Source organism: Scyliorhinus torazame, chromosome 19, assembly GCF_047496885.1.
Source record: "Scyliorhinus torazame isolate Kashiwa2021f chromosome 19, sScyTor2.1, whole genome shotgun sequence".
NCBI classification, from domain to species: Eukaryota; Metazoa; Chordata; class Chondrichthyes; order Carcharhiniformes; family Scyliorhinidae; genus Scyliorhinus; species Scyliorhinus torazame.
In genome coordinates, this window is record NC_092725.1 from 137,684,323 (window position 1) to 137,710,162 (window position 25,840).

At 44.2% G+C, this 25,840-nt stretch overlaps 1 protein-coding gene across 6 annotated transcripts in view; it reads left to right on the forward strand.

The window, feature by feature from the left end:
• LOC140396552 (dedicator of cytokinesis protein 4-like) overlaps positions 1–25,840 on the forward strand; it is a 458,932-nt gene that overhangs the window by 427,467 nt on the left and 5,625 nt on the right. For 2 of the 6 annotated variants that reach the window (XM_072485296.1, XM_072485298.1), the window contains 6 exons: positions 1,383–1,503; positions 7,235–7,316; positions 7,481–7,590; positions 9,295–9,367; positions 12,966–13,082; positions 15,899–15,978. In XM_072485296.1, the coding sequence (XP_072341397.1) occupies positions 1,383–1,503; positions 7,235–7,316; positions 7,481–7,590; positions 9,295–9,367; positions 12,966–13,082; positions 15,899–15,978 (583 nt within the window). The remainder of the gene's footprint in view (positions 1–1,382; positions 1,504–7,234; positions 7,317–7,480; positions 7,591–9,294; positions 9,368–12,965; positions 13,083–15,898; positions 15,979–25,840) is intronic. The other 4 variants (XM_072485297.1, XM_072485299.1, XM_072485300.1 and 1 more) reach the window with 3 other exon arrangements.

Sequence of the window (25,840 nt, forward strand, 5' to 3'; positions counted from 1 at the left end):
CAGGGGCAGAGAATTGAGGGGGGAGTCCCAAAATGGCTTTCGCGCCAGTGGCATTTCCCTGCTCAGTTGTCCTGACCTCTGCAAATGATGTGATGGGGTTCCAGCCATGAAAGTGCAGGAGCCCCATATACTTCTCCACTGGACATCTCCGCTGTCTTGTGTCTTTCTCCCCCCCCCCCCCCACCCCCCTCGCCGGGCCCCATAGGGATTCCCCCCCCCAGCGGCATGGTGTCTTGGCGGCAGAATTTACAACAGGTTTTGTGAAATGGGAACCTGACAAACGGTCCCCGATGGGGGTGCACGAGGTAAGTACAGCCTCCTGGGGGGGAAAAGGTCATGCCCGGCAGTTCCCTGGCACTGGGCATGTGCTGGGGGCTTCTGTTTTGGTCATCTGTGTTTTGGGGATTAGGGGGGGGAAGACTTCATGTCAATGGGGGGATGGGGGGTAGAGATCCTTATTTTTATTTTCATTAGAAAGGGCGGTCCCATCTCTTGAGCCCACCTAGCCAACATTACGTTGTGGGACCCACCTCCAGCACTTCTTTTTAAACTAAGTTTCAAAAATTGTGGCAGGAAAAGTTGGCATTGGAGCCAGTGGGCAGCACACAGCTTTTCCTGCCTGGGTTGGCACTCCGCAGAAAATTCCACCCTCCGTGTTTGCCATTGAGTTCATTTTCAAACTAAAGGCTCTGGTTGATGGAAGGCGTACGCTGAATCCATGCTGAATGGGTTTGATGAAGGCCCGTGTCTATCATCGTTAATACTTCAATATTTCATCTCCGCATTTTTCCATCCTACCCTCTTCTCTTTCCATCCCACCATCACAGCCTTCATGATTCACTGCGGACATTGCAGTTTGGGGCTTTTCACAGGTGCTTTTTAGTTGACGTGTCATTTAAGCAGTTTAAAAGTGATCATACTCCGCTCAAATCACTCCAAAACCTCCCTGGAATTAAACATTCTGTTCATAGACCAGAGACTCTGACAAATCTAACACTATGAAAATTATTGAGCGCTTACTCTTATCCGTTGAGACCAAGATGCGGACTTCAATACCCCCCACTGTAAAACTGGAAGTAACTGGGTGTCTTTAAATGTAAGCCAAATTTTCAATAAATAGCCAGCCATCATTTGAAACAGTGAGAAGAGAGTAATTTATTGCTGTACTGCTGTGCTCCGAATGCTTGCTGAACCCTAAACCAGCATTGGGCAAGGGTCAAAAAGAAAACTAGTAAAATATCTGTGTGTTTTTTGTTTTGTTTTGTTAGCCACTCAATAGATTGCATTTCTTTCGACACAATCATTTAACATTACAGCTAGAGGGAAAAACAGTCTGTCGGTATGTTAAAACTGCTATGTGCTTTGCTCTTTTTTTTTTCTAGCCCATTAAGTTACCCCGCATTCAACAGGTACTCCTCTTCATCCTTGTCATCACAAGCATCAGCCGAAGTTAGCAACATCACTGGGCAGTCTGAAAGCTCCGACGAAGTCTTTCATATGCAGGTATATCATGTCTTCTACAACTGAAAATCACTGTTAATGGCATTATTCTACTTCATATATCCAGTCCATTTAAACAGATGCGTGATGAACTAGCCAAAGTGTCTGCTATGCGGTTCTGTTGCATCTATTGATGTGGGGGGTCTAATCACATTGATAACATAGTGGTTAGTACTGTGGCTTCACAGCGCCAGGATCCCAGATTCGGTTCCCCGCTGGGTCACTGTCTGTGCGGAGTCAGCATGTTCTCCCCGTGTGTGCGTGGGTGTCCTCCGGGTGCTCTGGTTTCCTCCCACAGTCCAAAGACGTGCAGGTTAGGTGGATTGCCGACACTAAATTGCCCTTCGTGTCCAAAAAGGTTAGGAGGGGTTATTGGGTTACGGGGAGAGGTGTTGCTAACTTTTGCCTTAGTTTAATTGCTCTGTTTTATCACCTTTGCTCTTCAGTCGCCAGGTATCTTTCTGATACCGCCACGTGGTTCAAGTCCGAGTAATGATCAATAATCCAATACACCGCTTAGTAAGATTTAAATCAAAGCACATTTATTATACACAGTAATCACTACTCATGTACAAATTCTACGTCCAAGCTACTTCTACAGCTAACAGGCCAATACTTAACTTGGAACTGACCCACCAGGTCAGGGAAACGAATGACCTTTCGTTCAGGTTCTGAGCCTGCGGGATTCGAAGTTGGTACAGATTGGTAGCTAGGAGCGCCTATCTTGTAGCAAGCGTTGAAGTAAGACTTACTAGATATCAGCGATGGCTGGACCGGTCACTGTCAAGAGTTGGTTCGCGTTGCTGAGTGACCCGGTCCAGAAGAGAAGCAGAGGGGTGATTTGAACTTGGGCTTGATTCTTATAGTCCCCAGGGGCTTCCCGCCTTTCGGGGCGGACCCTGTACCTGGTTCCAAGTGATTGGACTTTGTCGCAATCACTTGGTTCGATTTTCTCCAATGCTGGAGCAGTTCCCTGATCAATGGGTGGTCTTGAGCTGGTCGCTCACCTCCCATTGTGTAGGCTTCTGCTGGCGCCGACGAGTCTGGGTTGCCTTTATGTGTCTAAATGTTGCTCATTGTTCCCGGGGATTGCTCATTAATATGCAGATGGCTGGTGTTTTGTTATGCTGATGGTTGCCGGTATCGATCTTGTCTGGCCTTTCCAGAGGTAAATACACACTCAACCTGCAGCTGCTCATTTGTGTCCTGTTGGCTGACTTTCCCATCAGCCTTTGCCATTCGCCATTCTAAATCGGGAGTTAGCCATTTTAACTGGCTACATAGGGTGGAAGGGAGGGCTTAATTGGGTCGGTGTAGACTCGATGGGCCGAATGCCCGCCTTCTGCACTGTATCTTCTATGTAAATAAGAACATGACTGCGGATTAAATGGAACACATGGTGGGGTGGTGTTCTGTTTGAAAAGAGTCAGCAATAATTTTGATCGCTTTCTCGCTGGGATCCCGACCCCCTCTGATGAAATAGTTTCACTGTGCTCCCTCAACCCGGTCACATCCCGAAATGCAGTTCAAAGACTCATTATTCCTGTTAAGAATCCTGCTGATGTTTCCTGCAAAATGTCTCAAAACCTCTCCTGAAACTCCCTCTAGTTCCCAAAATATGCCCTCATTCTCTGAACTCACTTGACTCTCCTTTTCCCAAGCAACATCCAATTATAGTAACTCTATAGGTCACATCGAATTAATAGCTACCGCACAATACCGCTTAAAGCAGTGTTTTTCAAGCTTTATTTCCCGGGATCCACTTTTGGCAGCTGGCCCACCTTCACGGCACACGCCATGTTCGCTTATCTTTGAATGTGAAAGGTGAGCCTGCTTTGTCCTCATGATCTCACTTGAATCCAGTTCAAAGGAGCAGAGGGCAATGTGCATGTCAGGTGCAGGTTTCAACCAGTCCCTCAGTGCTGTCTTCATCTTTATGAAAACCCAGCCTCACACATGTACGTCATTGAGAATGTCAATATCAACAAAATGCGATACTCCTGGGAGATGTTACACCAGAATTTGCCTTTTGAAGTGTCTTTAATGTGGTATTACAGGTAAGCTGCAGCAGCATAGACTTTTAGTTTGGAATCAGCTCTAAGTTAATAACTGACTCTGGGATCTCAACCTCAAAGGGAATTTTTCACACACCACTTCTCTTTCAAATTCTGAAACTTCTCTCATTTGCCAATACTTCCTTGTATGTAATGTACATGGGCTTTGCCTCCTTATTTGCATTGTCAGAATTAACAAAACCGTACCAAGAAATTATCTTGATACTTGTTTGTTCCGAGTTAAGTTTGTTTTTTCAGGGCCATTAACCAGAGGTCCTGGAGCTCTGATACTACCACTGCTCAGTCCTGCCCTGGACTCTCCTGTGCAGCTCTCTCCAGCAGATTCTGTTGTGAGATCCTGTCCAATAGGTAAACTGCCTATTTGAGTCTCTCGCCATCTCTTACTTTTAAGAAAACCATTAATCTTCACAGTACACTTGCCTTGCTTGCCAGCAGCTGCAAAATCAAAGCTGCTCTGCTCTGTACTTTGGCAGCAAAAGAGAGGACCGGACTCAATCAGACCTATGTTATCAATCCAGGGTCTCCCATAGAAGAAGTAAAAAGAAAACAAGAACTACAGAGTCAAGAGCGAGAAACTAAGCCCTCCCATCCACATCTTCCCCCGCCCCCCAGGTCCAGGGACAAAACAGATAATCGAACCACCAGTCCCAACACCACCGCAAGGTCAATGGCCAACCTAGGGTCAACACTCAAGAGGAATAAAGGCCTGTCCCCCGAAAAGCTGGGGGAAACCCACACCATGGGCAGGATTCTCCGCAATCGGCGCAATGTTTGCCGACCGGCACCAAAAATGGCGCGAATCAGTCCGGCATCCCACCGCCCCAAAGGTGCGGAATTCTCCGCATCTTGAGGGGCCGAGCCCTCACCTTGAGGAGCTAGGCCCGCGGCGGAGTGATTTCCGCCCCGCCGGCTGGCGGGAAAGGCCTTTGGCACCCCGCCAGCTGGCGTGGAAATGACTGCCATGCGACGCATGCGCGGGAGCGTCAGCGGCCGCTCACGGCATTCCGCGCATGCGCAGTGGAGGGGGTCTCTTCCTCCTCCGCCATAGTGAAGACCATGGCGAAGGCGGAAGGAAAAGAGTGTCCCCATGGCACAGGCCCGCCCGCGGATCGGTGGGCCCCGATCGCGGGCCAGGCCACCGTGGGGGCTCCCCCCCCCGGGGCCAGACCGCCCCGCGCCCCCCTTTGGATCCCGGAGCCCGCCCGCGCCACCTTCCGGCTGTCGTGGGTTGACAGCGGTGGGACTTCGGCACATCGCGGACCGGAGAATCGCCGGGGGTGGGTCCGCTGACCGGCGCGATTTCCGCCGACCGGCGCGGCGCGATTCCCGCCCCCGCCGAATCTCCGGTGCCGGAGAATTCGGGACACGGTGGGGGCGGGATTCACGCCGGCCCCCGGCGATTCTCAGACCCGGTGGGGGGTCGGAGAATCGCGCCCCATGACAGGAGGGCCATCAGAGTGGCTCCCAAACTGGAAGATGCTGTGGGAGGGAGGAAGGAGGAGCAAGAACTGTTGGAACTAATGCCTCGCGATCTAAGGGGCTGGTTTAGCACAGTGGGCTAAACAGCTGGCTTGTAATGCAGAACAAGGCCAGTAGCGTGGGTTCAATTCCTGTACCAGCCTCCCTGAATGGGTGCCGGAATGTGGCGACTAGGGGCTTTTCACAGTAACTTCATTGAAGCCTACTTGTGACAAGAAACGATTATTATCAGAGCCACCATTTTAGAGCAAAACAAAGACAGGCCAACACCGCCGCGTGGGTCCATCCTACTCTGGGGAAGAATTAACCAAGGTGGCACAGCGGTTAGCACTGCTGCCTCACAGCGCCAGGGACCCAGGGTTGATTCTGACCTCGGGTGACCTGTGTGGAGTTTGTACTTTCTCCCCGCGTCTGAGTGGTTTCCTCTGGGTGCTTCGGTTTCCTCCCACAGACCAAAGATGTGCAGATTGGGTGGATTGGCCATGATAAATTCCCCTATGTGGGGTTACAGGGATAGAGTGGGGAGGGAGGGGGGGTTGGGCCTAGGTAGGGTGCTCTTTTCCGAGAATCGTTGCAGACTCGATGGGCCAAATGACCTCCTTCTGCACTGTAGGCATTTAAAAAAATTAAATAACATGAAGACTGGATCCAACCTTCCGACTTATTCCAATTCAACATGTCTCCGGATGTGGACCACCCACATCAGGAGCCCCAAGGGAAGTGCCAGAGCCCGAGGACCAACTTGATAATGACCGTCGCACCAGACCTGGCCTAGCCCAGCACCACAAGAATAAAGACATGAAATAACTGACCCTCAAGGCTACCATGACCCCCCCCCCCCCACCCCCTTCATTGCACTACTCCCAAGGCTAGGCCCATCCGGTCCTGAGCGAGTCTAGGATCCGAGAGGGAGCATGCCACCAGAAGTACCACCTACCGCTTTTAAAGGTTATTAAAAGCGACCTTGTTCATGAAAGGTTTGACAGCAGAATAATAGTAAAAGAGGGAGACCCAATTCAGATTAACTGACTGGCTCCCTCCTAAAGTCCAGTTACAGTCCAGATAAACAGGGTTGTGACAGAAATAACGTTTAAGATGACTGCAGTTAAGAGGACAGAGACCAAGGTATAGGAAGATTAACCAAAGTGATCTGAGTTAGAGACAATTGCGGTAATTAGATTTAAATTGGGATAGCAGCCTTAAAAATTAGATCAAACATCTGATGCCATTTTAATACAGTCTGGGAATTGAGATTTAAAGCAATTGTGAGCAGTTTGTACAGCTATCAAGACAAAAGAAATCCGAAAGGGATTTGTGTAAAATCCTAGACTGGTTTTGCTGCTAAAATTGGAGCAGAAGCTTTCTTTAAAAGTGTAATTTGGTCTGGCTTTCGGAATGCAAACCACTAAGTGAAAGCATACTTATGATCGAGGATTTTAAAGCATGGTTTTGGAAGTGTTGTTGGGGAACCTCGTGACAATCATCTGGGGGGATTCTGAGGGGACATCCACAAACATTCACTTGGGGTTTCGAGTGTATTTGCCCACAGTCGCCTTGTGTGCTTAAAAGGGGTGTTGTGTAAATGAGACCATTGTGGATTTAGGTGTACTTTGCAATCGGCGTTCATCCAAAAACTAGTTAAGCTCAAGGGGGAGTAAAGGCGTATTGTACCATCATCCAATTTTTTCATGTTTAATAAATGTTTTTTTCTTGTTAAAACCAATTGCCGGTCCTGTTACTCCCGGTACTCCCGTGTTTTATTTTTAAAAATAATAGCTGCGGTCTTTTGAGACAGGGTTCCATTCTGGGATCTTCCCATCCAGTTATAACATCAGCTGGGATCATAAGTGGCAAAACAACAGTTTGAACTGGCGATCTATATTCTCTCGGTCAATTGTTAATCCATTTTAGTAATTTACGTCATTGTACCTCACTGCGCAGCACTGGACACCTGTGGCGCTCTGTTGTTCCTAAGTGTCCAGCAATAATGATGGAAAATAAGACGTTGAACGTCAATGCCCATTATATGGGTAGCTCTCTAGGAAGTGATGCTATAACATAGAACTGCTGTAAAAGTAGGTGGGGATGTAACATAACCTATCCTAATAATTTGAAAATAACATACTGTTCTTCAAATGCTAAATTAATTGATTAATAATCAAATTATATCTTCTTTGTAGGCAAGTCCATCTACCTCAAGCTTAAGCTCCACTCATTCAGCCTCTCCAAATGTCACCAGTTCAGCTCCATCCAGTGCCAGAGGTAGGTCTGTCCGATCTATTTAATTGCTTTCTAAAGGAAAAGTTATAACTATTTGTCCAAGGATATAAAATGTATGCAAGTATTAATTGTTGGTGAGATAGCGTTACTATTCTGGCCAAATGTCTTAAAAGAAAAATGGTTTGTTTGCTTACTGCATATGATAGGCTCCCCGCTGCTATCTGACAAGCACAAACATTCAAGAGAAAATACTTGCTTGTCTCCCAGAGATCGACCCTGTAGTGCCATTTATCCAATATCCATGGAACAGACACAGGTAAGCAACCATCATGAAAGGTCAGTGTGTGTACTTCTGTACAATAAGCATGCTTCCATATGCACCCAATACTTGAACTGAATCTCAATGAAACGTTTGATGCAAAATCAATTGAAGCATTCAAAATAAAATGAGCCGATTACTCTGAAAACGCAGTTTAGGGTATGTTGATTAACTTGATGGAAAATAGAGGTTGAATGGATAACTGGTCCAAAACACAATCCAAGAAAAGTAGGCATGTGTATCATTAAATGCTCTTTGGAAACGAGGCCTGAACCTTCCTATGTGAGGAAGTGGTGAATGGCTCCACAAGTTGCCAATGTGCCTTGGCACACTGAGCAAGTCCGGAAGTGTGCGTATCTGCGGTACTTACCCGGGAAATTTAAACTTCCAATTGGCAGTTTTACCTTGCAAGGATTTCATGATTCTCTATCACAATGGTGTGTGTGTATGTGTTTGGGGGGGGTGGGGGTTGATATCATTGTCAGGGGTTGAGGGAGATTGTGGGTGAAGGGCGGTTGCAACATTAATGAAAGAATGAGGGAGGGTGATGTTGGGGAGGGGGCAACGTGGTGGGTGAATATTGTTGGAAATTGCGCGGGAGGCGAGAAGGATGCGAGCATTATGCGAGGGTGGTGAGTATTGCCCCGTGGAGGCTATGCAATGTTGTTGCTGGTGGGGAAATATATAAACTCTGCTGGTCAATGAACTGAAGACTGGTCTTTATGTGGTTTGTCTTCATTTCATTATGGAATATGCTTCACTCCAGTTACGTTGTCACTAGGCCCCCTGACTCTGCTTGTTGCTGGATTCAAACTGGAGCTGGGCCAAAGGCTCCAGTGTAAAAAAAAAGCCACTGACTGGGCCAATGATTCCTGACAACGCAATCCATTTTTCCATTAGACTGGAACTAGCTTCATGAATGCCTTTTTTTATGCCCTGAATCAAAAATAGAAGAATGTAGACCCGTACCAGCCTCCCCGAACAGGCGCCGGAATGTGGTGACTAGGGGCTTTTCACAGTAACTTCATTTGAAGCCTACTTGTGACAATAAGCAATTTTCATTTCATTTCACTTAGTTACATGAAGGTTAAAATTATCTGCCAATTCTGAGCAGACCTAAATAAGCAAGCAAACTATGGATAGATCATGATAAACACCTGATAATGAGGTCATCAACTTTTAAGATTGTGTGAAAAAGGCTGCTTTAGATTACATTGTTTGTTTTGCACAGTAATCTGCCTATATTTTGTTAAACTGGCTATCATGTTTCTCTTTGATTATAACATTGGAGATCACAATGCTGATTTTGCAGTATTCACTATATACTGAAGTGGAGCAGTACTCTTCGGTGATGGATGAGTGCTGCAGTTGATGATGTTGCACAATGTACTAAAGTTTGCTTACAGCAGTGGTTTTAAAACAGTGAAAACCTTTTTTCAAAGCTTTGAATTTCATTATGAAAACTTTACATCAAAGTCTTTATGATGGATCCCAGGTCCATCAAAATATCCTTTGTTAATTATCAACAAACCTGAATTGCTGTGGTCTTTTAACAGCTCAATTTTGCCAGATATTACCTTGTAGCCATGTCTTATTTCCAAGCGATGTTTAGATTGTGGTTTAAATGCCTGGCACCATTTGTCTTGTTTAATAAAGTTGATATATCTCACGAATTGTTTAAATAAGCCCTCTGTTTATCAGCAGACACTTAACTCGCAGATTGGTGATTCCTGCATGCCCAGAAGTGATCCCAATTTATCTGCACCTGAAAAGGGTATGTTTATGCTACAATTCCCTTTCTACATGTATATTTTCTTTAGTGATTAACATTGTTGTCGTATTCCGTTGGACAATTGTTATGGGCCAGGGATTCGAGAACCCCAAAGTGTATCATGGAGTTCACCTGGCCCACAACTTTTACTAGATTGTGGTATGGGGAGTACACGGCCCACTCTACAGATGTGGTACAGCAGAAATCGAGAAGTATTTTTTAAAGCAAAACAATGTTTATTCTATGAACTCAAGTTAACCTTTTTAAAACATACAGTGAACATCTTAGCAACCATCAATTCAAATACAACCCCCAAAGAATACAACACTAAGTAATCCTTAATAACTTCCCAAACAACATCCAGAAGACAAAAGAAACACCTTTTAACAGAAGCACATTAGGTTTACATTCACTACTGAAAATATTTATAATTCCGAATTCACCAAATGATCAAGAGATGGTCTTTTAATGGCAGAGAGATCAACAGTACACCTGCTTTGTCTGGCTTCAGTTCCAACACTGAAAACGAAACTAAAACACACCCTGCAGCAAACAGCCTAAAACGAAAGTAAAAAGCTGACACAGCCCAGCTCCACCCACTCTCTGACATCACTGCAGTAGTGAACACCCATTTCTCAAAGGTACTCTCACTACAGATATTTATGTACATACCCATTTCTTAAAGGCAGTCTCACGTGACACAATAGAGTATAAATTGGTTAATCTAAAAATCAAGAGCACAGGATCAGAATATACAGATCAGGAAGGCATTTCAGGTCACCTTAACCCTTTCCATACAGAACAAACCCCATCATCTTTCTATTTCAGCATCCAAATGTATCTCAAATGTTTCCAAGATTATTGCCTCCAGTATTCTAAAAGTGCATTTGACGCATTGATCGGCTTTTGTGTGGATAGTAATTTCCTGATACTACTCTTACATTTACTTTTTGCTAACTTGTCCCTGGGTCTATGCTGGATTTAATTTTTCCATTTTCTTAACTATCTGTATACCTCAATAAGATCATTTCTCAGGTGCTTCCTGCGCAGGCTAAAACGCCCAAGATGAGCCTGGTGGCTCATCACTGTATTCTCTCCAATATCTCTCATTTCTCCTGATCAGAACTGGGTACTGTGCTTGCGGTAGTCTGGTCATAACATTCTTGTTTAATTACAACCTCCGTGGATTCATGGTCTACAGTTTTGCCGCTGTAGTTCAACATTCCAATCCCTTTTTTTGATTGCTTTGTGGCATTGGTTGAACGTGTAGTTTCAGATTCTAGAGTGTCACAACTTCATTCTTCGCAATTACAACAACAATCACAAAGCACAGATTCGCCCATTTTCCTGTCCTTTGTGCAGAACTTTGTAAATATCTGTTCGGCTTCACGTGCTACTGTTCAGCCCACATGTGTATTTTGTTCACTAATTTTGGTTCAAATTTTACTTTTTGAAATGGCTGTTTATCGATACTTCTCTGTACAATATTAGTATTATTATTCAGCTAAATTTGGAAAGTTTATTAGAAATCATAAAAGGTTTTGATGTAAATGGTAATATGGAGAATTATGCAGCTGTAATTGAATATTACAGATCCAATTATGTCATAACCCATGAGAGCCATCTTAAACCCACCCGCTTCTATTTATACAAAAATAGGACCGGCAAAGTGGTTGACCAACTCACTTCCAGGAGGCAGGTTGGTCAATCAAGTATTATAAACGGATCGTGTGCCTCAAATTTAATCTCCATTTTAAATTTAATGCTGAAGAGATGTGAGGACAACTGGAGTGCGTTTAACTGCTTCTGCCCCACTCCTCCCTTGAGCTCTGATTCTTCCGCCTCACGCAGATAGGGGGCTGGAGAATCCGCGGGAGTTTCACGACAGGAAAATCGGCGCGGACCCATTACCGGTTCCGGTGAGGGACTAACACCGGCGCCGCGTGCAATGCCCACGGAGCAAGCTGAAATGGCCGAGTCCCGGGCGACACATGTGCCGGGCTGACGACCTGCACCGGTTGCGCAGTAGAACATGCACACTGCTTAACCCGTGACCCCTCAGCACACTCCCTGGCCACGCCACACCAGTCCCCATAGCAATAGCAGAAGCTCCTGCGGCACGGATCCCGGACGAGTGTGGCGGGACACTGTCCGCACCTGGCACGCGGGTTCCCGACCACTGGGACCACACGTGGCCCGCGCTGTCGGGAACTCGCCCCATCGAGGGCGGAGCATCGTGGGTGGGCCGGCCAATGTTGTGCCGACGGTGTTGCAACGGCGCGTGGTTTGGAAGGGCATCGGAATACATTCTCTGCCTAATCGCCAATCACAATTTCGGAGTCGGGCTACGCAGAATCTAGCCATGGGTCTTTTAAATCTCTTTTTCTCCTCCTTGCACACGGATACTTCAGATATCCCTTCCAGTCTTCAATCTTCACAAGACCCGCCTTCCCATTATTCCTGATCATTCGCCAGCTCAAGCCTTGTTCTTTTAGTTGTTCATGGGACGTGGGCATTGCAAAGTGGGCCAGCATTTATTGCCCATCCCGAATTGCCCTTGATTGGGCAGTTAAAGGTCAACCACATTGCTGTGAGTCTGGAATCACATTGCGGCCAGACCAGGAATGACATTTCCTTCCCTAAAGGAAATTAACAAAACCAGATGGGTTTTTACAACAATCGACAATAGTTTCATGGTTATCATTAGACTTTTCATTCCAGATTTTATTGAATTTAAATTTCCCCATCTGCAGTGGCGGGATTTGAACCTAGGTCCCCAGAGCATTACTCTGAGTCTCTTTAACTAGTCCGGTGACAATACCACTAGTTCATCACCTCCCCGCCTGTTGCTGAAGGTTCCAGCCAGCCAATACCCCAAATTGGCTATTCCCAATTGTCAATGAGGTGGTCCTGAATTCAGAAACTGTTGTTGTGGGCTTCCTGATGGCCCCACTCTCAACCTACGATCAGAGCCATGATGGCATAGTGCCATCTTACATTATATTGAACAAGGTTTATCATACAAAATGTTTGTAAGAATATTTTGAGAAGGTGTTACTTGTAAATTTACCATTGTGACAAGCTATCAGCTTTTTATATCTTGAAATGTTATGCCTATTTACAGCAACAATTCATCGTGCTTTTAACTGAGAAAAATATTCTTGGTCTCTTCACAGAAGTATAATCTGGCAAAAATGGACTCCGAGCCAAAGAAATATATTTTTTTTTTTTAGGAGGGTTGACCAAAGGTTTAGTCAAAGAGGTGGGTCTTGGAGGAGGGGAATGGGAGATGGTGAGCCTGAGAAGTCATTAGGGAGGGAGTTCTAAAGCTTGGCTGAGGAACTGAAGGCACCGCCATCAAGGTAGGACAAGAGGAATAAAGGATGCACAAGTGGCCAGACTTGGGAGAATACACATTTGCAGGAGCACAGAGGATCTCGAGAGAGTTAAAGGGTCATTGAAAAAATGTTGAGGAACTTGGGAGCCAATGTGTGTCAATAAGCACAAGCCACTGAAACAAATAATCATAAATAAGAATGAAATATACTAATTAGGGGCTCTCTTCAGGACACTAAACAGTGCATGTATTATTCTTTCACAGTAATGAACCCAACTCCTAGTAGTTGGAGTCTAGACAGTGGTAAGGAAGCTCGAACCTGTGTACCAGACAGTGCAAGGCTGGTCTCTCCTCCTGTCCCACCCAGGCCAACACATACAGGTAAAATGACATGTAGCCTGACTCCAAATTAGATAATGTGCCAGACCATGGCATTCTGATATAGCCACAGTTAATGAACTTCACAGCAAGATCACCAGGAAAGCTCATCAGGATGGCTGCTCTCCCAGTTAGCCTAACAAGAACACCTGTTCTTAAACATTTTATTCTCATTTGCATTCAGTTATATTTATAAGTTTGATTGGCATTCAAAATGTTTATGAAGTATTTATTTTTGGTGAGTTTATGATGTTATGGCCTTTGAATGAGGGTGGGGTATCGGAGAAATATTCTCACCTATAATTTGAAAAAAATAATAGTGATTTTGGAACCTACCATGGTAAATTTACTTCATTTGTATATTTAAATCAATTTTGCTCTTTTATTTTTTATTTTATTTATATATATATATATATATATATATATAACACACACAGTGAATCAGACTGTTTGCAACCTTTGCCACCTATTTGATTCAACCTGCATCTGACATTATTTCCATAATGTTGTTCACCTTCTCATTCCGACATCAGCCCGACTGCTGCTGAAGCCCTCAGTCACGATTTTGTCATTTCGGTAATTGACTAATCCAATCCTTTCATGGCAAAACTTCCACCCTCCATTTTCTGACAAGTCAGCTGACGCAAACTCTGCCACCCATATTAATTCCTGAAACAATCTCACTTGTCCATCATTGACTTCTTCGCTGATTTCCATTGAGTTGCTGCTCCTAACACCTCAAAGCCTTGCTTTACTCTATCAATCTCACCACTTCAGGCTCCACATCCCCACCCTTCTAAAGATTTCATTCTTCTCTCTTTGGTTACTTGTGCATCCACCTCCTCCCGCCGTCAGGTGTTCTCCCTAAGCTCCTCTGCCTCCTCACTCCTTGTTTGGTAGAACATTTGGTCACTCTGTTCACTCCCTCTTTGGCTTGATCTCCACTGTTCTCCTGAAGCCTCTGCGAAGCACTTTGAACTGTTTTCCTGTACTAAATGCACAATAAAAAAAGTTTAATTCTGTATTGCTGAATTCATTGGTGGCATCGTAGCAAAAACAAATTGCATCATGTGTTTGCTTTTTCTCAGATGGTATGTTTTATTAGGATCCGGCTCTTCTTCTGAGAGGGTTAAAATGTTTGCGATTCACCCTTCAGTGAAACCATGCGCGCGTCAGATGTGTTAGGATACCGGACCAGACCCCAACATTTGTTACGATACCGGACGAGAAATCCCAAACAATTTTCAAGTGATCAAACTGTGAGGAAAGGACACTTCGCCCTAGGAATAATGACTCTGATCAATAGGTATCTTTTATATTAAAACAAACTTTAATTTAAACGCAGAATTAACCGCATTAACATCAAAGGCATAGCTTTACAACCATATTCCAATTAAGCATCCCAATACAGTTCAAATGCCACTTATAAATAAAGTTAACAATCACGGTCACTTGCGTATCTGTGCAGACCTTTGAAGAGAGGGAACAACCTAAAAATCCTTCTGTCTTGTCAGACTAAAATCTGACAGCAAACTGCTGTTCGACTTAAAAATCTTCTAGCATACTGCAAAACGTTTTTAAAAATAAATTTTGAGTACCCAATTATTTTTTTTTCCAATTAAGGGGCAATTTAACATGGCCAATCCACCTGCCCTACACATCTTGGGTTGTGGAGGTGAGGCCCACGCAGACACGGACAGAATGTGCAAACTCCACACGGACAGTGATCCAGGACTGGGATCGAACCCGGGTCCTCAGCGCCTTGTGGCAGCAGTGCTAATCACTGCAGTGCCGCCAGCAGACTGCAAAACTACAGACATACCTTGCTCCTCCCATTAATTATATCATCTGTATTCCACTAAGTTATCCCATGACCTGCTTAGCTAGGACTAAACACCATCCTTCATAAATTATCTACAGCCCAAGGAATCTCCAGCAATCATAACAACATCCCATTCACTATCTATATGTAAACAGGTAAATGGTTAAAAACAATGGTTACATCAGTTTTTGCACCTTAATTGCAGCTTTAGAAGACATCCTGCCTGTACATATTTTAAATCCGGATTATTTAATGATATTGCCACCACAAATATAAAATACAATAGATAATTTCTACATTCATCACAGGTGGCACTTAATCAATTTGAGATATATCTTCAAATCCTCAGTGGCATGCCATCAGTACTATTAAGGCTATTTTTGCAACACCAAAATTAAAAATCCAAGCCTGTAAAAAAAATTTTTTTTAATGTTTTTTTAAAAATTTCTAATTATAAAAAAAAAAAAATTTTTTTTTTAAATTAACCACTGGGATCCCGATTGAATTTTTGGACATTAGATCATGTATGGACTTGCTCAACGTACTGGTAGTGATAATTCAGACTAGCAGCAAATGTGTAGCTGTTTGGTGGGATTGTTGCAGGAATTCTAAATCAGTGTTGACCAATAAGGCTAGCTGACCTCTTACAGATATTGCTACAGTGATGCCACCTCAGCCACATGCACTAGTTTTATTAGAAGATGCCCTCCGCGCAATGCAGCTAAATGTACTCCATATGGATATTTGCTGAAACATCTACCACCTGAACGTAACCAAAGAGTAACCATGTTTCTGGTGTTTTTATTCATTTACTCGTTCCCTGGGAGCAGGCTGACTGCGGAAGATAATATTTGTCAATGTTAATGGTCTGGTTTTGTATTGCACTGTGAACTACTCTAATTCCATTTGGTTGTAATAAATAGTACTTTATTTTATAGGGAGCATTTCATATCTTGTGAAGTAGCAGCACGTTTTACTTTTTTATTTGATGATACAGGTTCACCTGCAAAGACGTACAGAGCCTTTTCTCCACAGGCGTTTGATCCTCCTCCTGCACATCCCAGATCTCCTCATAAGGTATGGGTGTTGATCAAAAAAGAAATACAATCAAACACAGCCATGTCCAATTAGTGTAACTTTGTGGGCTGTAACATCTTGTAGGGTATATGTAAAGCTTATTTACGTTTCCAACAATTTTCAGAATATCTCAAGATATTGACTGAATGGATCTTTTTTTGGCATAGAATTAATATACCACTGAGGCAACTATGCTGGCATACATACATTTGAACATAGGTCATTCAGCCCCTCAAATCTGCTCCACCATTTGGTCAGGTGATGGCTAATCTGATTGTGGCCTTAACTCTACTTTCCTGTCTATCTACCCCCCTGTCATGGGAATGTCACTTTAAGAAATGTTTATCTTCTCAAATGCCTGCAGTGATGTCATTGTGTGGGTGGAGCTAGACTCGAGCTCTGCTTTTTACTTTCGTTTTGAGCTGGAAGCTGTTTTGTAGCTGAGTTTTAGTTTTGTTTTCAATTGAGAGCTGCATTCAAACCAAGGAGGTGTATTTTGGTCTCTCTCTCTCTCTCTCGCTGCCTGCTAAAGAATGTTTCCAGATCACTTGGTGTTTCTGTAAGGAAGGCAAACATACTGTCTTTGTTAAAAAGGGTCTTTGACTTATGGATGTTGTTAGGAAAGTTACTAAGGGTTACCTAATAGAGTACTGTATCTTTTTTTTGGGGGGGTGGGGTAATCAGTGTTGGTAGTTGATAAGATGTTTACTGTGTGTTTATAAAATGTTAACTGAATTCATAGAATAAACATTGTTTTTGTTTAAAAATACTTTAGATCTCTGTTGCATCACACCTGTAAAGTGGCCCTTGTGCTCCCCAGAACAAAAATCTATTAAACATTGTGGGTCAGGTGAACTCCATGATATACTTTGATGTCCTCTAAACCCTGGTCCATAATACCCCTATCACCTTAGATTCTTGATTGACAAGGGAGTCAATCTAACTCGGCCTTAAAAATATTCAGTGACCGTGCCTCCACTGCTCTTTGAGGAAGAGAGTTGCAAAGACTAACAGCCCTGCTTGAAAGGAAACTAATTCTCGTCACCTCCATCATGGGAGACCCCTTATTTTTGGACTACGTCCACTGGTCCTAGTCTTTTCCATCAGGGGAAACATCCTCTCAGCATCCACCCTGTCAAATCCCTTCAGGATCTTATGTGTTTCAATAAGATCAGACCTCATTCTTCAAATGGGTACAAGTTCTACCTGTCCAACCTTTCCTGTAAGGGTATCCTCCTCATACCAGGAATCAGTTCAGTTAACTTTCCCTGAACTGCTTCTAATGCAGTTGTATCCATCCAGTTGTATCAGTAAGTAGACTAAAACTGTACACACTACGTCAGATGTACTGTCATCAGCTATAAAATTATAGCAAAGTTTCCTACTTTTATATTCCATTCCTCTTGTAATACATACCAACATGCCTTTGCCTTCCTAATCCCTTCCTGTACCTGCATACTAACGTTTTTGTGATTCATGTACCGGGACACCCAGATGCCTCTGCACCACAGAGCTCTACACTCTCTCTCTATTTTTAATAGTATGCTGCTTTTCTATACTTGCTGCCAAAGTGGGGCAAGGTCACTTTTTGCCACATTACTCCATATGCCAAATGTTTGCACATTTCCTTAACTTATGTATATACTTTTGCAGACTCCTATCATCTTCACAACTTACTTTCTGACCGATAGGGTGGTGATCAGAGCTGTGCAAAAAACTCTAACTCTGGCCTCACAAGAGTTTTATACAGCTCCTTCATAACCTCCCTGCTCTTATGTTCTATGCCTCGTGTAACAAAGGCAAGTATCCCATATGGCTTCTTAAATACCTTATCTACCTGTCCTGCTGCCTTTAGGGATTTTGGACGTGCACCCAAGGTCGCTGTAGTCCTCTGTGATTCCACACGTCCTAGTGTTTATTGTGTATTCCCTTGCGTTGTTTGTTATCCCAAAATGCATCACCTCATACTTTTCAGTGTTTTGTCCATCTGTCCAACCCGTCTGTATCGTCTTGAGGAACTCCTGCAGTCATGTCCTGGAACTGAAATGATTGACCTCCAACATCCACAACCATTTTCGTTTTTACTAGGTATGACTCCAATCAGTGGAGAGTTTTCTTCCTCAGCACTTGCAGGTGAAGAAGCCCAGCTTAAAGCAATCCTCTCCAAATGTTCCTGTTTTGACAATCCAAACAGGATAAACCAAGGAAGCACAAATAGGACTGACTTGCTTTTTGGGCTAGATTGACGCGGTTCAGCGGCTGTATTTGGCCCAAGGGATATTGTTTGGATATTTCTTCGTCAAATATCTGAATAAATTAATAATAACTCAGTTTTCCACATGCGCTTACAAAATGTCAATATGTCACAACCTTAACACAAGGAGGAATTTCTGTGGGCGATCAAGGAAAATGTATCGGTATACGAGTATTTGCGGTTTATATATGTTTATGGGCACTCGTATTTTTATATGCGCGTATTTGTAATTAAAAGGTATTGTTCTTTTGATACTGTATCAAGTGTGTAGTACTGATAAATTTTGTTAGCAGTACATGAGGAGAGTTGCATTTACATTGTCATCCACATTGCAGTGAAGTTGGGGAAAATGGAGCTTGATAGACATGTGCTTTAGTGAAGGCACAGATATTGTTCACTGGATAAATTGTCTGAAATGTCTGAACCAACCTTTCTGACAGATTTCACATGGCCTCGTTTAAAGCAGTTGGTACATTGTTACTCGTGGAAGGCTAGTTCCAATTATCCCACTAATGTGTACTTGCCCACTTAAAACAGCCTTTTTATATCAAGCGAGTAACCAGAGCATGTTGCACTGATTTCAAAGACGCATTACATTTTTGAAAGCCGGCCTGCTCAGAATTCATGCATGTGCATCAGCTTGTCACCATGGTCTCCAAGGAAAAGACACATGAACCAAAATCAGGTGTTAAAACAGAACAGGGCTGCAGGAGTGAGAGGTTAATCAACTCAAACTGAAGTCTAAAACCACCTTCAGGATCTTTATGATTTGACCTTCACCCCTGGGTTGTCTGTATCCCACTCACACCTGATTAACTGTCCACCCAAATTACCATTTGAATTCATCGTCTTGAGTCAGTACCATGCCTCCCGACTTGATATGAAATTCCTAACAACATCCACCTTATCCTTTGTTCTTCAGTCTAGGCTTCGGTTTCAAATCATTTTTGAAAAACATGGTTGTTCTGACATGTAATAGTAAAACAAGATGATCGAGGGCAAGTATTAAACCGTAAACATGGTTCTTCAATTGAAGGCAGCTGCTGATTTTTAACTGGTATTGTGCTATTGTGTTTTGTAGCATTGAAACATGTCATCTTTCCATCATTATTGTGGCTTTCATGTCTGCTGGCTGATCTTTGCATATTATTCAGCACTTTTTGCCAACTGATGTGCGATATTAGTGAGCTCTTTGTGAAATTATTAAGCAAACCGTTAAAAGCAAAAAGCTGTCAAATGTTTGAAGTCTGTAGGAAAAACTGAAAATTATAGACGTGCTCAGCAAGTCAGATAGCATCAGTGAAGAAGCCAAAGGAGTTAACATTTGGAGTGCAGACTCTCTGCTGAAATTGTTCAGCTTCATTAGATGGGTTTGCCACAAAGATGTTAATGCCTCTATTCACTCCTTAATTAACTGCCTGATCTGCGTGTTTCCAGAAATGTCCTGTTTTTGAAACAAAAGCAGGAAAAGCTAGACGTGAGGAGAAGAGGCGCACAAGGTATTTGTTTGTTTTTTGTCCCTTTTTGCTCGGTTTGGGAAGATAATTCTGGTGAAAAACCTATCCACTTGAAGACACAAGGTGCCAGCATCAGAAAAATGCCGAGCAAACAGGCGATAAGGAACCAGGTGACAGAAATTCGTTGACAGACCGGCTTCGCTTTGCTCCTCTGTGAAGAAAATGACGGAGGCTGCTCCAGTGACTGGTGACCGCTCTGATAACGGCGGACATGCTTGCCGGTGTGCTATCGATGGGAGTTAGATGAGCAGTTTGAAAAGCAGTGGAGAGCGATGTCGGAGGGCCTCTGAATGTTGAGCGCTGAGGTCCTGGATCCTATCCGATCAAAAGTGGAAAAGACCTCCCGAGACGGTGAAGGAGCATGGCGAGGTGTTAGAAGGAGTGGAGAAGACTTTGAGGAGACACGGTGAGCAAATTGACTCGTTGGAAGCTGAGATCGTCATGGTAACTAGCGAGAATACGTTGCTGAGGGCCAAAGTCGGTGAACCACGCAAGGAGGCAGAACCTCGGTTGTGTGGTCGCCGGAGGTTACGAGGGCCTGACTCCCACTGCATATTTCTCACAGATAATCGGGGGAGGGTGGACACAAGTTCCCTCCGGAGCTGGACAAGGTTCATAGGACACTCCGGCAGAAGCTCCGACTGAACGAACCAACTCGGGCAGTCATCGTTCTGTTTCACAGTTTTCAGGAGAATGAACGGGTCCTGAAATAGGCCAAGGAACACCGAGACTGGAAATGGGAAGGTAACCTCGTGAGGATCTACCAAGATGTTGAAACTGTGCTGGTGAGGAAGCGGGCAGCTTTCAACAAGGCCAGGACCCTTACTACAAGAAGGGAATTTGGTTCAGTGTGGTGTACCCAGTGAGGCTGTGCGTAACCCATGAGTCAAAAGACTTATTTTGATGTGCCGGAGGGGGTAGATGCTTTTGTAAAAAAGCATGGACTTGGCTCAAGTTAACTGTGCTCTGTGAGGTCTTTGATTGTTGTGGGTGAGGAAGGGTGTTGGGGCATCTTGCATATCCCTGTTGGTATTTCTTTGTTCTTGGGCAGGATGGCTGTTTTCACAGATGGGGGGGGGGGGGGGCTAACTGGTATGAGGGGGTGTCGTGTTATGTAATATTGTTAGAAATATATAGCTCCTGTTGGGAATTTGTCTTTTGTATGGGCACGGGTTTATATATAATTTATTTTTTTTGTTTATCGCCAGGACGTGTAGAATGTTTTCCCTTTTTCTTTATCCTGGATAGGGGCTGCCCCGCTAGCAGTAAAGTTAGCTAGCTAACAGGAGTGAGGTGGGGGGGAGGAGCTGCAACTCGTTGAACCAGTTTTGTTGGGTTTACTGAGTTTAGCGTTTTGTTTTTTTGGGGTTGGCTGGGAGGGAGTATAGTTCGTTTTCATGTGATCAATATGTATATTTGGGGGGAGGGGGGAGGGTTCGTTCACTGGTAATTACAGACTTTTCTTTGTTTCATTTAGTGGGTGCGATTGGTGGCCATCTTGGGTGGGCTATGTGCCTGTACTTTCTGGGCAGTTGCTTGATAATCCCTTTCGGTTGAAATAATAATAATAATAATCGTTATTGTCACAAGTAGGCTTCAATGAAGTTACTGTGAAAAGACCCTCATCGCCACATTCCGGCGCCTGTTTGGGGAGGCCGGTTTGGGAATTGAACCCCCGCTGCTGGCATTGTTCTGCATTGCAAGCCAGCTATTTAGCCCACTGTGCGAAACTAGTCCCAGGAAAACTAGGAAATGGCTGACTCTGGGATGAATGAGGGTGGGAGGTCCCGATTTGGTTGGTTACCTGGAATGTAAGGGAGTTGGGTGGCCCAGTGAAAACATACATAGAAACATACGTAGAAAGTAGAAACAGGAAGAGGTCATTCGGCCCTTCGAGCCTGCTCCGCCATTCATTATGATCATGGCTGATTATCAAGGTCTATACCTTTGATCCGGCCTTCCCGCCCTATCGCTTGATCCCTTTAGCCCCAAGAGCTATATCTAATTCCTTCTTGAAATCACACAATGTTTTGGCCTCAGCTACTTTATGTGGTAGTAAATTCCACAGATTCACCGCTCTCTGGGTGAAGACATTTCTCCTCACCTCAGTCTTTATCCTCAAACTATGACCCTTAGTACTGGACTCCTCCACCATAGGGAACATTCTTTCTGAATCTACCCTGTCGAATCCTGTTAGAATTTTGCAAGTTTCTATGAAATCCCCTTTCACTCTTCTAAACTCCAATGAATATACTCCTAACCGATTTAGTCTCTCCTCATATGACAGTCCCACTATCCCAGGAATCAACCTGGTAAACCTTCACTGCACTCAGACAGGGACACCAACATTGCGCACAATGCTCCAGGTGTGGCCTCACCAATGCCCTGTACAGTTGCAGTAAAACATCTCTATTCCTATACTCAAATCCTCTCGCTATGAAGGCCAACATACCATTTGTCTTCTTTACTGCCTGCTGTACCTGCGAGCTTTCAGTCAATGATGCATGAGGACACCGAGGTCTCGCTGAGTATCCACCTCTCTCAATTTACACCCATTCAAATAATAATCTGCCTTCCTATTTTTGCTACCAAAACGTATAACCTCACATTTTTCCACATTAAGCTGCATCTGCCATGTATAAGCTCATTCACTCAGCCTGTCCAAATCCTCTGAAGCATCTCTGCATCCTTCTCACAGCTCACCCTCCCACCCAACTTTATAACATTTGCAAATTTTGATACAATACATTTAGTTCCTTCGTCCAAATTAGTAATAAATCATGTAAACAGTTGGGGTTTGAGCACAGATCCCTGTGGTACCCCACAAATCTCTGCCTGCTAATCGGAAAAAGACCCATTTATTCCAACTTTTTGCTTACTGTCTGCTAACCAGCTTTCTATCCATCTCTAGTCAATGCCCGCAATCCCATGTGCTTTAACTTTAGGTAGTAATCTGCTAGGTGAGACCTTGTCGAAAGCCTTCGGATAGTCTAGATAAACCACATCCACCGGTTCTCCCTGGTCAACTGAACCGCAGGGCACGGGGAGAGGACTTTGATTAACAAACGGGTTCCTTTCTCGGCTACCAAGACCGTGGAGGACACCAATGGCAGATACCTTGGAGGGAACGTTGGTGGTCTTGGTCAATGACTGTGCTCCAAATTGGGTTGATAGCGTTTGTGAGGGGGCAGTTGGCTTCTATTTCTGATCTGGATAGGTATCAACTGATTTTCGGAGGAGATTTAAACTGTGTACTTGATCCTAAATTGGGTCAATCTAGGCCTATGATCTAGGCAGATGGGGTGGCAGTTTGTGCACCCAAGAGATGAGGCATTTTTGTTTTTTTCTCAGGTCGATGAGTTTTATTCTCGGGTAGATTTTGTTTCTGATGAGTAGGTCTCTTCGCCCATGGGTGAGGAAGATGGATTACTCCGCTGTAGTTATTTTGGACAATGCTCCACAATTTGTGGACTTCTGGAGTCGGGCCCCGTTCAACGCCCACCGTGGAGGTTGGATGTAATGCTATTAGCGGACAAGGGGTTTTGTGGTCACATGCCTACTCCCGTGGAGGAATGTATTTGGTTCAACAAGAATGAGTGTGTTGCACATTCCATGTTGTGGGAAGCCCTTAAAGTGGTTATCGGAGGGGAGATAATCTCCTAAAAGGCGCATCTAGATAGGGCGGTGGAGGCTATCCTTGAGGTAGACCACCAGTACTCGTGTGATCGCACCCCGGAGCTGCTTGCGAGCAGGGAGAAGCTGCAGATGCAGTTTGAACTGTTGTCCACAGGAAAAGCAGTGAGCCAATTGCGGCGCTTGAGTGGGGTATTTTACGAATATGAGGGGAAGGCAAGTCGTCTTTTAACCCACCAGCTGAGGCGGCTTCCCGGGAGATGATTCCAAGATTAGGGATTCGGGTGGCAGGTTGGTCTCCGCCCCAGTTAAAGTTAATGCGGCTTTTGAGGCATTCTATAAGAGTCTTTGAAGGTCAGAGCCCCCAGAGGGGAGTTCGGACATGTCGATATTCTTAGATGGGTTGTCCTTTCCGGTGGTGGAGAGGCAGAGATGGGAGGAGTTGGAGGCCCGGTGAAGCCCTGAGGCGATACTAAAAGGTATGGGATTGATGCAAACGGGTAAAGCTCCTAGCCCCAATGGTTTTCCTATCATGCTTTAGAAGCAGTTTGCAGGTCAGTTGACACCATTGATGGAGGACATGTTCAATGACTCCTTGTCCCGGAGTTCATTGTCCACCACACATTCGCAGGCTTCTATCTTTCTTAAACTGAAGAAGGACAAAGACTCCATAGTCCATATCGCTTTTAAACACAGACACCAAGCTACTTGCGTTACAACTGGAGTCCTGTCGCCTGGAGGTGATAGCAGAAGATCAGACAGGAATGGCAGCACGGTGGCGCAGTGGGTTAGCCCTGTTGCCTCATGGCGCCGAGGTCCCAGGTTCGATCCCAGCTCTGGGTCACTGCCCGTGTGGAGTTTACACATTCTCCCTGTATTTGCATGGGTTTCGCCCCCATAACCCAAAGATGTACAGGGTAGGTGGATTGGCCACGCTAAATTGCCCCTTAATTGGAAAATATGAATTGGGTGCTCTAAATTTATATTTTTTAAAAATGAAGATCAGACAGGCTTCGTTAAGGGTTGGCAATTGTCAGCATCTATACGACGGTTGTTGAATATTGTTCTTTCCCTCTCTCCCGAGCCAGAGGTGACTGTATCCATGGATGCTGAGAAAGCGTTTATCGGATGGATTGTGGGTACCTTTTGAGATACTTGGGAGGTTCAGTTTGGGCAAAGGTTCATTTTGTGGGTTAAGTTATTGTGTAGAGTCCATGCGGCTAGTGTCCATACCAATGCCTTGAGTTTTGGGTACTTTTCTTTGAATAGGGGTGCCCGCTGCTGGGTTGTGGCTATATTATATTGTGTAATATCTGTGTCTTTTCTGTTAGTTTGTTGCAAGTTTATTATAAATGAAAATCTTTCATAAAATATATATTTTTTTAAAACATGAAGAGCAGACAATACTTGGAGATCAATTATAATATCTTGAGAAAATCATTGGTATTTTAGTGTTCTTCAAGAACAGAAATGTGAGACACTGAACAAGATAGTATGACCACTTTAGATGATACAGGAACATTACAACACAGCATTATGGCACTTTAATGAACTGAAGCATTAAGATAATAAAGAAATGAGCTTTGTGTGAACATAGAATCATGGAATTTACAGTACAGAAGGAGGCCATTCGGCCCATTGAGTCTGCACCGGCCCTTAGAAAGAGCACCCGGTAACCCCACCTAACCTTTTTGGACACTAAGAGGCAATTTAGCATGTCCAATCCACCTAACCAGTTCTTTGGACAGTGGGAGGAAACCGGAGCACCCAGAGGAAACCCACGCAGACACGGAGAGAACGTGCAAACTCCACACAGGCCGTCACCCGAGGCCGGAATTAAATCCGGGTCCCTGGAGCTGTGATGCAGCAGTGCTAAACACAGTGCTATCCGGAATATCTTTGAATAAATAGGCCTACAGTCAATAGAAGATGATAGGAGTGATGGAAACCCTGGGGGCTGAGGGGGGGGAGGGCGGGGGGGGGGGGGGGGGGGGGGGGGGGGGGGAGGCTCAGATATGACATTAAAATAGGCTGAAAATCAGAATATAGCTGAAGTCAAAATTACTTAAATCTGAAATTTCAATCGTTCCCACACCCCTTCCCATCAGTTCTTTTCACTTTTGAGAAATTGTGAATTTAAACCGTGCCTTTCTATTCTGAATTATTGTGTGTTGCAGCGTAACAAAGTGCCATAGTACTGTGTTGTAATGTTCCCATATCATCTAAAGTGGTCATACTATCTTGTTTTAGGGTCGGAAGTGTTACAATTGAGGTTTCTAGGTTATAATGTTTTAGAACTGTATCCTTAATTTAAGGTAAAATGACGGGGATCATGTGATCACTTCTGACAGTTTTCCTGACAGTTCAATTGTTTGAGATCAGATGAAAACTTAGATTGTTTCACTAAGAAGATGGTGCCAAGCATTTATGATTGTAGACCATGGTAGCAGCATGTGTG